Genomic DNA, 15,669 nt, shown 5'->3' with positions numbered 1-15,669 from the left:
ATAAGCGTAGAACTAAGAGTCCTAGATATTGTCGCGGTCAGAGAGTTTGGCTCTCCACTCAGAACCTTCCCCTTAAGACGGCTTCTCGCAAGTTGACCCCGCGGTTCATTGGTCCGTTCCGTATTTCTCGGGTCATTAATCCTGTCGCAGTTCGACTTCTTCTTCCGCGATACCTTCGTCGCGTCCACCCGGTCTTCCATGTCTCCTGCATCAAGCCCGTCCTTCGCGCCCCCGCTCGTCTTCCCCCCCCCCCCCCCATCCTTGTCGAGGGCGCACCCATCTACAGGGTCCGTAGAATTTTGGACATGCGTCCTCGGGGCCGTGGTCACCAGTACCTCGTTGATTGGGAGGGGTACGGTCCTGAGGAGAGGAGTTGGGTTCCCTCTCGGGACGTGCTGGACCGTGCGCTGATCGAGGATTTCCTCCGTTGCCGCCAGGTTTCCTCCTCGAGTGCGCCAGGAGGCGCTCGGTGAGTGGGGGGGTACTGTCATGTACTGTCATGTTGTGTCTTGTCTCTGTCCTTTCCCTTCACCCTGTCTCCCTCTGCTGGTCGTTGTTAGGTTACCTTTTCTCCCCCTCTTTCCCCCAGCTGTGCCTTGTCTCCTCCTAACCACCTCGTCACCCCTTTTCCCACCTGTTCCCTTTTTCCCTCTGATTAGGTCCCTATATCTCTCTCTGTTTCTGCTCCTGTCCTTGTCGGATTCTTGTTTGTTGTGTTTCATGCCTGAACCAGACTGTCGTCATGTTTGCTGTAACCTTGTCTTGTCCTGTCGGAATCTGCCGGTCCGTCTGAGCCTACCTATGTTTGGTAATTAAAGAAGCTCTGTTTAAGTTAATTCGCTTTTGGGTCCTCATTCACGCACCGTAACAAAAGCGAAGACCATGAACAACTTTACTAGTTTAGATAACAATATGGAAGAAAATGAAACGGATTCTACAAGAACCAATAATCCCTCCCTAAAAAACCCTCTATGGAACAATCCTTTGGATAGCTTTAACTTAGAAATTGGTCCACATGGAAAAAAGGCAGAGAAACTGTAAATTACTTGGTAAGGGAAAAAATAAAACGACTTAAATGACAGAATAAAAAAGCAATTTTGGACTGACCAATGTAGATATTTTCAGATACATACAACTTAAAAGTTTCATGTCACAAAATGTTGATTTTAAATCTTTTGGGCATCAGATATATATAATATATAATATAATAGGTAAGATAAACAAAACATTGAAGAGTGCCTATCCAATTTACAATCTCTAAGAAAAAAAAGATTAACTCTTGGTCCCAAAACTTAAAAATAAGTGATATCGGCACAAGATGGAGGTGTTGGAACGTAAACTAACGAAATTGTAAACTTAATCCACTAATGGAAACGTAATCCAGTCATGTTTTAAGTGTAAAACGAACAATCACTCAATAATTCATGCCTTTCTACATTGTAAAATCAAATCAAATTGTATTTGTCCCATGCACCAAATACAACAGGTTTAGACCTTACAGTGAAATGCTTACTTACAAGTTACTGCCCTCCAGGACACCTACACCACCCGATGTCACAGGAAGGCCATAAAGATCATCAAGGACAACAACCACCCGAGCCACTGCCTGTTCACCCCGCTATCATCCAGAAGGCGAGGTCAGTACAGGTGCATCAAAGCAAAACCAAATGTATTTATAAAGCCCTTTGTACATCAGCTGATATCTCAAAGTGCTGTACAGAAACCCAGCCTAAAACCCCAAACAGCAAGCAATGCAGGTGTAGAAGCACGGTGGCTAGGAAAAACTCCCTAGAAAGGCCAAACCCTAGGAAGAAACCTAGAGAGGAACCAGGCTATGAGGGGTGGCCAGCACTCTTCTGGCTGTGCCGGGTGGAGATTACAACAGAACATGGCCAAGATGTTCAAATGTTCATAAATGACCAGCATGGTCAAATAATAATAATCACAGTGGTTGTCGAGGGTGCAACAGGTCAGCACCTCAGGAGTAAATGTCAGTTGGCTTTTCATAGCCGATCATTAAAAGTATCTCTACCACTCCTGCTGTCTCTAGAGAGTTGAAAACAGCAGGTCTGGGACAGGTAGCATGTCTGGTGAACATGTCAGGATTCCATAGCCGCAGGCCGAACAGTTGAAACAGGAGCAGCAGCACGGCCAGGTGGACTGGGGACAGCAAGGAGTCATCATGCCAGGTAGTCCTGAGGCATGGTCCTAGGGCTCAGGTCCTCCTCCGAGAGAATTAGAGAGAGCATACTTAAATTCACACAGGACACCGGATAAGACAGGAGAAGTACTCCAGATATAACAAACTGACCCTAGCCCCCCGACACATAAACTACTGCAGCATAAATACTGGAGGCTGAGACAGGAGGGGTCAGGAGACACTGTGGCCCCATCCGATGATACCCCCGGACAGGGCCAAACAGGAAAGATATAACCCCACCCACTTTGCCGAAGCACAGGCCCCACACCGCTAGAGGGATATCTTCAACCACCAACTTACCTTCCTGAGACAAGGCCGAGTATAGCCCACAAAGATCTCCACCACGGCACAACCCAGGGGGACCGAGAGACTGAAAAACAGCTTCTATCTCAAGGCCATCAGACTGTTAAACAGCCGCTGCTGCCAACATACTGACTCAACTCCAGCCACTTTAATAATGGAAATTGATGTAAAGATGTATCACTAGCCACTTTAAACAATGCCACTTAATGTAATGTTTACATACCCTACATTACTCATCTCATATGTATATACTGTACTCTATACCATCTACTGCATCTTGCCTATGCCGTTCTGTACCATCACTCATTCATATATCTTTATGTACATATTCTTTATCCCTTTACACTTGTGTGTATAAGGTCGTAGTTGTGGAATTGTTCTGTTAGATTACTCGTTGGTTATTACTGCATTGTCGGAACTAGAAGCACAAGCATTTCGCTACACTCGCATTAACATCTGCTAACCATGTGTATGTGACAAATACAATTAGATTTGATTTAAAAGTAATCTTTACATTTCTATCTGCATATTTCAAGGCATGGAAAATGAGGGTGAGGTGAGATACCCAATGGGTTGGACCATAGTTTTCTAGTAAATCATTTTTGAAAAAATGTTTACATAAAAACTGGAAATCATTAAGACAGTGAGTGGGTGAATCAAATGCATTATTATTTAAATTTTGCAAAAAAAAATAAAAAAATGTGGGCCCAACGTCGAGAAATAAAATAACACAATTTGAGGCCATGTGTGCATAGTGTTAAACGTGCTGGAAACGCCCAAAGGTATAAAGAATGGGAGGGAACGTTGGACTGAGACAAACAGGAATAGATTTGGGTGCGGTGGCAATGTGGGTTTGAGCAGGTGTGACGTCATTGACGTTTGTTGGAATGTGTGTGCGTCTGTCTATTAGATTCCGTCTCGTTTTCTTTTGTTTGAAAATATCTTACCAAAAAAAAAAAAAAAAAAAAAAGACACGCGCATATATCGTCTACGTTCGTTTTTTTTTGCCACGTGTATTAACTTACAGACACCTTAATGCATACTTTTAAAATATATTGTTTCCCCCTTAAATGTATAACTGTCCCCACTAGGACAACCAAAATACTTAAATGCATCCTTGAAACATTTAATTGAAATAGTGTAGAATTCCATTCATTTTAATGGAGGACTGCTACTGGCTTCAAAGTCCCTTAATGGTCAACACATAGCATCAGCAATCCAGGGTTTATATACGTCATTGGTTCAAATTCTCATCCTTAGTGGACAGACTGTTTGAAGTGCCTTGTTCATTGAATCAAATCCGGAGACACTGATAATGCAACACAGGAAGGGGGTCATAATCACTAGTGCACAGCGGTAGAAAAAAAACCACTTCATTGGAGTTTATTTTTGGACAAGTTGAGGTAGTCCCTCCCCATTTAAGTCCATTTTGGTTTCTATTGAATAAGGTTTATGGCGAGGTCTTGCTGGTAACAGGAGATCTGCTGTGGCAGGTTGTTGTGGAAACACTGTGACAGGATGAAGACCTGTGTGTAAAATGAATTCAAACATAAATCATCTAGTCAATTACTATATACTGTATGTAAAATATAGGTATATTTCCATTCAGTTTAAGCTACATTTTTTATTTCACTATCAATATGAGAAGTTTAGCTAACTATTGAATGAATTGATAGCCTGACACCAAAGCCTGTTAACTATGATCAGCGTTGCTTAGAGTCAAGAGACAAGACACATGGACTTCTGGGTAATTTATTTGAAAACAGTGATTGGGTTGATTTGATGTTGACATTATCCTCACCAATAACCTAATCGTTACTTAAATGCATTGTGCAACATAATGACAAGACAAGACACTACAGTATCAAGAAAAAGACCAGTGAGTGTTTTGAAAACTATAAACAACTCCACCCAGATGAAGACATTCTGAGGTTCTCTGCAGAACCAGTAAAATGATTCCATTAACAGCAGTAGGAACCTTCAGTCACAATAGAACACTGGGAGAGTTCCGTCCGAGAGTGATAACGCACTTCTATCTAAACCACAGGTGACCAAAATGAACCAAATCGTTTTCAGTAGGTCAGTTTAAGTTCTGTGTGTGTGACTTTCCATCGTTCGGCCTTGTTATTACAGTCCGAAAAACAAACATTAAAACGCTCAGTTTGTCATGTGAAGACCTGGGTTCAATTACTATTTGAAATCATTTAAAATACTTTAAACTGTGCTCAACTGAATGTGCTTGTGTAAAGACTAGTGTGACTGTCTCCCTACATCGTTACCAGGCTGCGACAGAATAGACTACATCGTTACCAGGCTGTGACAGAATAGACTACATCGTTACCAGGCTGTGACAGAATAGACTACATCGTTACCAGGCTGTGACAGAATAGACTACATCATTACCAGGCTGTGGTGACAGAATAGACTACATCGTTACCAGGCTGTGACAGAATAGACTAACTACATCGTTACCAGGCTGTGACAGAATACACTACATCGTTACCAGGCTGTGACAGAATAGACTACATACAACATGCTAATGATTTAAATGAAATGATCCATAACATCAGTGTCAAACAACCATACATGTCTGTCTCCCTCTCCTTCCATTCAAACGTCTTACCATCCATCAGGTGCGGCATGAGCCACCAACAAGACCGTCTTGTGTGACAGCTCACATTAACGACAAAACATAATTTAAACTCACAATAGAGAAGTTTAGAACTTAGAATTTCGAACATGTAGAACTAAAAACACAGGAGTTAGGCTATATGTAAAATAATATAATACAAATATTATCAGACCATATTATGGATGTCACTGGATTAGTTTGGGCTATATAAGGGTGCTAAAGACACAAGGATCACCGTTAGAAGTTATTTAGGTTAGCATATAGCTAGCATCTCTAGCTAGTTAGCCAGCCATGCTAAAGACACACAAATCACCTTTAGGGAAGCTAGAAGATTCCAACCTTATACGCTCTGCTATATGGTTGGAAAGGGCTTTTGTTTAGATTAAGACACTGCTGAGACGTTTTTTTCCCTCATGCTAGCCAGCATGTGGCTACTGCTGGCTAGCATGAGGACGAAAACAGAATCACCTTAAGTGCTTTGTTTAAATTAGCAAGTAGCTAGCATTCCTCTAGCTAGCCTGCCATGCTAAAGATACTTGGATCACCTTTAGACCGGCCTTGGGTTAGCTAAAAGCTGGCATCTCTCTAGCTAGCTGTGCTATAGTTAGGCTACAAAGGTCTCCTGTAGGTTTTCTTAAGATTAGCTAGCATATCTAGCTAGCTAGCTAATTAGCTAGCAGTAGCATCTCCCTAGCTAGGTGTGCCGTTTCTCTAGCTACGCCTTTCTAGGCTCGCCTACATTGTCTGACGTCAGATAGCGCTGACGGCCGTCTGCACTCAAAAAACAAAACTCGGTTGAGGGACGAGCGTCGCGTAGGAGTGACGCCATCTGACGTGAGACAATGGGCTCTCCTATTGCAAGGAGACACAGCTAGGGCCTACTCAGAAGGCTGCAACGCTACAGATAGCTCACAGACCTGCATAGCTGTTATATACTGTACATTTCTGCCATGTAGAACACAGACTAGTGTCATATTCCTACATTTCATATGGAAGTGCATTTCATATGCATCCTGATCCTTACATTTCATATGGTATAGAAACACATTTTGTATCTCCAGTACTCTGTGTTTCAGCTCACTGACTGGACCCCTAGAGGAGACTAGTGTCCTTTAAAACACAAAGCCTTTTAAATAAACACAATTTATAGTATATATGATATTAAAAACCAGAACGCCTCAATCTACATCCAATTAAAACAGGGATAAAACAAAACAATTATACTTTTTCTGCTGGGAAAAATAACAGTACAATATCACATAATAATAATACTACTACAAAAGGTCAGAATGCTGTTAAAACCAGTTTGAGGTGAACCACTGCTTAACAGAATGCTGTTAAAACCAGTTTGAGGTGAACCACTGCTTAACAGAACGCTGTTAAAACCAGTTTGAGGTGAACCACTGCTTAACAGAACACTGTTAAAACCAGTTTGAGGTGAACCACTGCTTAACAGAACGCTGTGAAAACCAGTTTGAGGTGAACCACTGCTTAACAGAACGCTGTGAAAACCAGTTTGAGGTGAACCACTGCTTAACAGAATGCTGTTAAAACCAGTTTGAGGTGAACCACTGCTTAACAGAATGCTGTTAAAACCAGTTTGAGGTGAACCACTGCTTAACAGAACGCTGTTAAAACCAGTTTGAGGTGAACCACTGCTTAACAGAATGCTGTTAAAACCAGTTTGCGGTGAACCACTGCTTAACAGAATGCTGTTAAAACCAGTTTGAGGTGAACCACTGCTTAACAGAATGCTGTTAAAACCAGTTTGAGGTGAACCACTGCTTAACAGAACGCTGTGAAAACCAGTTTGAGGTGAACCACTGCTTAACAGAACACTGTTTAAACCAGTTTGAGGTGAACCACTGCTTAACAGAATGCTGTTAAAACCAGTTTGAGGTGAACCACTGCTTAACAGAATGCTGTTAAAACCAGTTTGAGGTGAACCACTGCTTAACAGAATGCTGTTAAAACCAGTTTGAGGTGAACCACTGCTTAACAGAATGCTGTTAAAACCAGTTTGAGGTGAACCACTGCTTAACAGAACACTGTTAAAACCAGTTTGAGGTGAACCACTGCTTAACAGAACACTGTTAAAACCAGTTTGAGGTGAACCACTGCTTAACAGAACGCTGTAAAACCAGTTTGAGGTGAACCACTGCTTAACAGAATGCTGTTAAAACCAGTTTGAGGTGAACCACTGCTTAACAGAACACTGTTAAAACCAGTTTGAGGTGAACCACTGCTTAACAGAACACTGTTAAAACCAGTTTGAGGTGAACCACTGCTTAACAGAACGCTGTTAAAACCAGTTTGAGGTGAACCACTGCTTAACAGAACGCTGTGAAAACCAGTTTGAGGTGAACCACTGCTTAACAGAACACTGTTAAAACCAGTTTGAGGTGAACCACTGCTTAACAGAACGCTGTTAAAACCAGTTTGAGGTGAACCACTGCTTAACAGAACGCTGTTAAAACCAGTTTGAGGTGAACCACTGCTTAACAGAACACTGTTAAAACCAGTTTGAGGTGAACCACTGCTTAACAGAACACTGTTAAAACCAGTTTGAGGTGAACCACTGCTTAACAGAACGCTGTTAAAACCAGTTTGAGGTGAACCACTGCTTAACAGAACACTGTTAAAACCAGTTTGAGGTGAACCACTGCTTAACAGTAAATAAAATGCAGTAGTGCAAAAATTCAAAGGTACCCCCCCACCCTTTTCCATAGCCCTCCCTGATTTATCCACAAGGTGAAGTGGGGGGGTCTTATTGCCCCTTCAGAGAGTGTGTGTGAGAGCCATAGTCCTACACATTATCGCCCCCCTCCCCCTCCCCCCATCTCTAGCCCCAGTATCATGACATCATCAGTAGGTATTCTGCTCTACCGTAGCCACGTTCAGTTGCAAAACGTTGTCCCAACGTTTCAGATTTAAAATAAATGTCATGAATAGTGTCGACGAGATCTAGAGTTGGGCGATAAGGACAAAAAAAAAAATCCACATCGGGATAAATGACCTGAATTGATCTGACAAAGGTAAATAGAAAGTAGAGTAAAATACACAAATCAACAGGAAGAACAACAGGAAGAACAACATATTCCCAGGGGTTCTAAAATCAAAAGTGTCACCACTAGCAACAGGAAGTAGCATTACAATCCATAGAACCAAAAACGAATGACACAGTAAGAGTCAGCCAGAAACGACTATGGCACAATAAAAACTCCTATGTAGTTTTAATATCTTTTAAAGGCCCAGTGTAGCCTAAAACGTTTTTTCCCTGTGTGGTTGGAATAACACTGTGAAATTGTAAAAAAAAAAAAAAAAAAAAATATGATAATGCCCTTTAAATGTAAAAACTGTTTGAAAAGCCCGCCTGAAATGTCAGCCTGTTTTTGGTGGGGTGGAGTTTTGAGCGTGTCTGGTGACATCACCAGGTGGTTAATTAGTTAATAGACCAATAAGAAAGAGTTCCAAAAACTCTCTGCCAATAACAGCTAGTTTTCAGTTTCCCCCTCCCCAGTCAGACCACTCCCAGACAGTCCTAGCAAAATCCTTGCTTGAGAAATTGCTCTTTGCTATTTAGCTTTCTGTTTATTTTAGATTATTTGAATTGAAAACAATCACAGTAAGGTACTTAATTGTTACCCAGAACTGACTTGATATTGAGATAAAAACGGCAGCACTGGGCCTTTAAACTACTACTAGTTTGATGTTTGTAGCCATCAATTGTTCTATCAACAATCACCCATATTAGTAAACTTATTTCATTTCAAACTTCACATTTCTCTATTAGAGGCTACTTATATTGTAATGAACGATATTAACAAAATGTCTGCGATAAGTGGTCGGGTATAGTCGGTGTCAATAATTTTTTGGTTTATCATCCCAGCTCTAATGTGATCTGCAATTCACAGACACGTTTGTTCTACATAGGATTTTTCTATCTGAACGGTCCAAAACGTTGCATGCTGCTGAAAGCGCCCCCACGTCTCATCATAAGTAAGGGTACTGTCCCAACCGTCGAGGGCTGAGCTGGTATGCGCTGTAGGCTTCAGCCCGGGGCCTCACACTAATGTATGGGGGCCCAGCAGTAAACTGGTGCTGATAGGTTGCAGGAAGCCCCACCCCATGGATCATCCCTGACCCCACCGAAGACTCCTTCCTGGTCGCTGCGTCACTCCGGGCCAACCCCGAGGCTCCGTAAGAGACGGTGGGAGGGGCGTAGGTGGAAGGGGTGGGGTGGCCACGCCCCAGGAACTGTTCCATGGCCTGAGAGGCGGAGGCTAGCGCTGCGGAGGCGGGAAAGGTGTAGAGGCTGGGGGCGGTGCTTAGGGAGGGCGCTTCCTGAAAGGTGTAGTGGGAAGCGGGGCTAGGGGGGTAGGTTGCCTGGCGACGCAGGCTGCCGTGGGAACGGTCCTGAGATGAGGATGAGGATGAGACTACAGGCTGTACCTGGAGAAAGAGAGGTAGGCAGACTGCATCAGAACATGTATTTTGCCAAATAACTAAATTAAAATAAACTGTATAAACAAAGGAAACATTTTACGTCACTGTTTAAAAATTTAAATAGACAATCAACTGTTCTACACAATACATTTCTATCTGAACGTTCTGTAACGTGTCACAGTGGCCTGGGGCACACCTGCTAGTAAGAGAGGATACTATTGGCTGGCTGACTCACCTGGCTGAGGTTGAGAGGATGTGATTGGCTGGGGACAAGCTTATGGCGGTCGCTGTTGTCACCACTACAGGGTTGTCGATTGGCCCGCTTGGGCTTGATGTAGGAGCTCTGGAGTTGCCCTGGAAACCAACCAGGAAGAGACAGAAAGACATGGTTAGAAATGCAGCTTTCAACGAAACACTCAAACTGGTTTTAAAGCATTCTGTGCTTCTGTATACTGTATTTATGATTCTAAACTGTACAGAGCTCTGTGGGTATGTCCTAGTGTTGTCAAGATACCAGAATTTTGACATTGTTAGCCTACAAAGCTGGAAGCTAGCGGTATCTTCTTCCATTGGAAAGTGTTGTAGCCTGTATGGACATTGTTTTGTGAACAGTAATGAACAGTTTCTACATGCATCATTACATTATTCAAATGTGTTGGGACTTATGTGCAGCATGAATGGGGAGCTAACATGATACAGCCCAGACTCCCAGGCTAGCAGTGAGTTAGTGGAGCTAACATGATACAGCCCAGACTCCCAGTACAGGCTAGCAGTGAGTTAGTGGAGCTAACATGATGCAGCCCAGACTCCCAGGCTAGCAGTGAGTTAGTGGAGCTAACATGATACAGCCCAGACTCCCAGTACAGGCTAGCAGTGAGTTAGTGGAGCTAACATGATACAGCCCAGACTCCCAGTACAGGCTAGCAGTGAGTTAGTGGAGCTAACATGATGCAGCCCAGACTCCCAGTACAGGCTAGCAGTGAGTTAGTGGAGCTAACATGATGCAGCCCAGACTCCCAGGCTAGCAGTGAGTTAGTGGAGCTAACATGATACAGCCCAGACTCCCAGGCTAGCAGTGAGTTAGTGGATCTAACATGATACAGCCCAGACTCCCAGTACAGGCTAGCAGTGAGTTAGTGGAGCTAACATGATACAGCCCAGACTCCCAGTACAGGCTAGCAGTGAGTTAGTGGATCTAACATGATACAGCCCAGACTCCCAGTACAGGCTAGCAGTGAGTTAGTGGAGCTAACATGATACAGCCCAGACTCCCAGGCTAGCAGTGAGTTAGTGGAGCTAACATGATGCAGCCCAGACTCCCAGGCTAGCAGTGAGTTAGTGGAGCTAACATGATGCAGCCCAGACTCCCAGGCTAGCAGTGAGTTAGTGGAGCTAACATGATGCAGCCCAGACTCCCAGGCTAGCAGTGAGTTAGTGGAGCTAACATGATACAGCCCAGACTCCCAGTACAGGCTAGCAGTGAGTTAGTGGAGCTAACATGATACAGCCCAGACTCCCAGGCTAGCAGTGAGTTAGTGGAGCTAACATGATGCAGCCCAGACTCCCAGGCTAGCAGTGAGTTAGTGGAGCTAACATGATACAGCCCAGACTCCCAGTACAGGCTAGCAGTGAGTTAGTGGAGCTAACATGATACAGCCCAGACTCCCAGTACAGGCTAGCAGTGAGTTAGTGGAGCTAACATGATACAGCCCAGACTCCCAGTACAGGCTAGCAGTGAGTTAGTGGATCTAACATGATACAGCCCAGACTCCCAGGCTAGCAGTGAGTTAGTGGAGCTAACATGATACAGCCCAGACTCCCAGGCTAGCAGTGAGTTAGTGGATCTAACATGATACAGCCCAGACTCCCAGGCTAGCAGTGAGTTCGTGGATCGGGCAGGTTGCACTTGATCCCTGAGACACATCTACCGAAAGCAACACATTCTAGTACCGAACCATTTTTCATGATCTAGTATCGAAAACGTACATAACTTTCGGTAAACTGTGTAACACTAGTATGTTCTGTGTGTGTGTGTGTTTGAGAGCGTATTAGACATGCTTGCATGCATGCGTGTGTTAGGCGAGTGTGAGCCACCTCACCCGTCTCAGTCGGCTGGGTCTTGACAGATGGTGCCACCACGGCCAGTGACCTGCCCATAGACGTCCCCCCTCCCCGGAGGTGTGTGAGAGTGCTGGAGCCGGCGAGGAGGCGGGGGGTGAGGGGGCTGGCCGTGGAGGAGTCAGAGTCGTGGACCGTCAAACAGCTGATCACATTAGTCCTCTGAGCCGGACCACAGCTGTTAAACAGACAAACACAGAGATTCATACATTAGAGACATACATTAAGGGATACAGTACCAGTCAAAAGTTTGGACACACCTAATAATTCAAGGGTTTTTCTTTATTTTTACTATTTTCTACATTGTAGAATAATAGTGAAGACATTGAAACTATGAAATAATACATATGGAATCATGTAGTAACCCAAAACGTTTTAAACAAATCAAAATATATTTTAGATTTGAGATTCTTCAAAGTAGCCATTCTTTGCCTTGATGACAGCTTTGCACACTTGGCATTCTCTCAACCAACTTCACCTGGAATGCTTTTCCAACAGTCTTGAAGGAGTTCCCACAAATGCTGAGCACTTGTTGGCTGCTTTTCCTTCACTCTGTGGTCCAACTCATCTCAAACCATCTCAATTGGGTTGAGGTTGGGTGATTGTGGAGGCCAGGTCATCTGATGCAGCACTCCATCACTCTCCTTCTTAGTCAAACAGCCTGGAGGTGTGTTAAGTCATTGTCCTATTGGAAAACAAATAATAGTCCCACTAAACGCAAACCAGATGGGATGGCGTATCGCAGCAGAATACTGTGGTAGCCATGCTGGTTAAGTGTGCCTTGAATTCTAAATAAATCACTGAGTGTCACCAGCAAAGCACCCCCACACCATCACACCTCCTCCTCCATGCTTCACGGTGGGAATCACACATGCAGAGATCATCCGCTCACTCTGTGTCTCACAAAGACGCGGTGGTTGGAATTAAAAATCTCAAATTTCAACTCCAGACCAAATGGCAGATTTTCACTGGTCTAATGTCCATTGCTCATGTTTCTTGGCCCAAGCAAGTCTCTTCTTATTGGTGTCCTTTAGTAGTGGTTTCTTTGCAGCAATTCGACCATGAAGGCCTGATTCACCCAGTCTCCTCTGAACAGTTGATGTTGAGATGTATCTGTTACTTGAAGTCTGAAGTATTTATTTGGACTGCCATCTGAGGCTGGTAACTGTAATGAACTTATCCTCTGCAGCAGAGGGAACTCTGGGTCTCCCTTTCCTGTGGTGGTCCTCATGAGAGCCAGTTTCATCATAGCGCTTGATGATTTTTGCAACTGCACTTGAAGAAACTTTCAAAGTTCTTGAAATGTTCCGGATTGACTGACCTTCATGTCTTAAAGTAATGATGGACTGTCATTTCTCTTTGCTTATTTGAGCTGTTCTTGACATAATATATATTTTTTATTTAACCTTTATTTAACTAGGCAAGTGAGTTAAAAACACATTCTTATTTACAATGAAGGACAAACGCGGACGACGTTGGGCCAATTGTGCGCCGCCCTATTGGACTCCCAATCACGGCCGGTTGGGATACAGCCTGGAATCAAACCGGGGGTCTGTAGTGACGCCTCTAGCACTGAGATGCAGTGCCTTAGACCGCCGCGCTACTCGGGAGCCATATGGACTTGGTCTTTCACCAAATAGGGCTATCTTCTGTATACCGCCCCTACCTTGACACAACACAACGGATTGGCTCAAATGCATTATTAAGAAGGAAAGAAATTCCACAAATTAACAAGGCACACCTGTTAATTGAAATGCACTCCAGGTGACTGACTACCTCATGAAGGTGGTTGAGACGCATTAGGGCGGAACTGTCAGACAACTGATTGAGTATCATACCCGGCCAAAAACAAAGAACCAGAAAGCATAGACTTTCCCACCCGAGTCACACCCTCCTGACCAAACAAACATAGAGAATAAAAGGATCTCTACAGTAGAAAGCCCATAAAATTGTCAGAGACTCCAGTCACCCAAGTTATAGACTGTTCTTCTCTGCTACCGCACGGCAAGTGGTACCGGAGCACCAAGTCTAGGTCGAAGAGGCTTCTAGCTTCTACCCCCAAGCTATAAGACTCCTGAACATCTAATCAAATGGCTACCCAGACTATTTACATTGTAGCCCCCCCCCCCCTCCCCTCTTTACACCGCCACTCTCTGTTATTATCTATGCATAAGTCACTCTACCCACATGTATATATTCAAATCAAATCAAACTTTATTTGTCACATGCACCGAACACAACAACCGTAGACTTTACTGTGAATGTTTACTTACAAGCCCTTTTTTAAAAAAAGTTTTTTTTACCTTTATTTAACCAGGCAAGTCAGTTAAGAACAAATTCTTATTTTCAATGACGGTCTAGGAACAGTGGGTTAACTGCCTGTTCAGGGGCACAACGACAGATTTGTACCTTGTCAGCTCGGGGGTTTGAACTCGCAACCTTCCGGTTACTAGTCCAACGCTCTAACCACTAGGCTACCCTGCCGCCCCAGGGGGCAGGGTAGCCTGTACAGGGGGTACCGGTACTAAGTCTGTGTGGAGGCTATATACAGGGGGTACCGGTACAGAGTCAATGTGGAGGCTATATACAGGGTGTTACGGTACAGAGTCAATGTGGAGGCTATATACAGGGGATACCGGTAAAGAGTCAATTGACCGGTACAGAGTCAATGTGGAGGCTATATACAGGGGATACCGGTACAGAGTCAATTGACCGGTACAGAGTCAATGTGGAGGCTATATACAGGGGGTACCGGTACTAAGTCTGTGTGGAGGCTATATACAGGGGGTACCGGTACAGAGTCAATGTGGAGGCTATATACAGGGGATACCGGTACAGAGTCAATGTGGAGGCTATATACAGGGGGTACCGGTACAGAGTCAATGTGGAGGCTATATACAGGGGATACCGGTAGAGTCAATTGACCGGTACAGAGTCAATGTGGAGGCTATATACAGGGGATACCGGTACAGAGTCAATTGACTCTGTACCTGTAACCCCTGTATATAGCCTCCACATTGACTCTGTACCGGTACCCCCTGTATATAGCCTCCACATTGACTCTGTACCAGTACCCCCTGTATATAGCCTCCACATTGACTCTGTACCGGTACCCCCTGTATATAGCCTCCACATTGACACTGTACCGGTACCCCCTGTATATAGCCTCCACATTGACTCTGTACCAGTACCCCCTGTATATAGCCTCCACATTGACTCTGTACCGGTACCCCCTGTATATAGCCTCCACATTGACTCTGTACTGGTACCCCCTGTATATAGCCTCCACATTGACTCTGTACCGGTACCCCCTGTATATAGCCTCCACATTGACTCTGTACCGGTAACCCCTGTATATAGCCTCCACATTGACTCTGTACCGGTACCCCCTGTATATAGCCTCCACATTGACTCTGTACCAGTACCCCCTGTATATAGTCTCCACATTGACTCTGTACCGATACCCCCTGTATATAGCCTCCACATTGACTCTGTACCGGTACCCCCCTGTATATAGCCTCCACATTGACTCTGTACCGGTACCCCCTGTATATAGCCTCCACATTGACTCTGTACCGGTACCCCCTGTATATAGCCTCCATATTGACTCTGTACCAGTACCCCCTGTATATAGCCTTGCTATTGTTATTTTACTTCTGCTCTTTAATTACTTGTTACTTTTCAAAAATTAAAACATCTTAAAACTGTATTGTTGGTTAAGGGCTTGTAAGTAAGCATTTCACTGTAAGGTCTACTACACCTGTTGTATTTGGCGCATGTGACAAATACAATTTGATTTGATTTTACAATGTAGAAAATAGTAAAAAATAAAGAATAACCCTGGAATGAGGAGGTGTGTCCAAACTTTTGACTGGTCCTGTACATTAGACACATACATTAGATTCATAGCAACAACAGAAACCAATATGGTAGATGGTGGTGGATAGGACGATCAATTCTAGTCCATTCA

General features: G+C 44.0%; 1 protein-coding gene across 2 annotated transcripts in view; it reads right to left on the bottom strand.

Moving 5' to 3' along the window:
- Nucleotides 1-4,241: 4,241 nt before the first annotated feature.
- Nucleotides 4,242-15,669, bottom strand: part of LOC110528636 (homeodomain-interacting protein kinase 1) — a 62,130-nt gene continuing 50,702 nt past the window's right edge. For both annotated transcript variants that reach the window (XM_036984258.1, XM_036984259.1), the window contains 3 exons: nt 11,681-11,877; nt 9,817-9,935; nt 4,242-9,587 (listed from right to left, as the gene is read on the bottom strand). In XM_036984258.1, coding sequence (XP_036840153.1) covers nt 9,129-9,587; nt 9,817-9,935; nt 11,681-11,877 — 775 coding nt within the window. In that variant the 3' untranslated portion in view covers nt 4,242-9,128. The remainder of the gene's footprint in view (nt 9,588-9,816; nt 9,936-11,680; nt 11,878-15,669) is intronic.

This window comes from Oncorhynchus mykiss, chromosome 7 (assembly GCF_013265735.2).
Source record: "Oncorhynchus mykiss isolate Arlee chromosome 7, USDA_OmykA_1.1, whole genome shotgun sequence".
In the NCBI taxonomy this organism is placed as follows: domain Eukaryota; kingdom Metazoa; phylum Chordata; class Actinopteri; order Salmoniformes; family Salmonidae; genus Oncorhynchus; species Oncorhynchus mykiss.
This window is presented reverse-complemented; position numbering and strand designations above follow the sequence as displayed.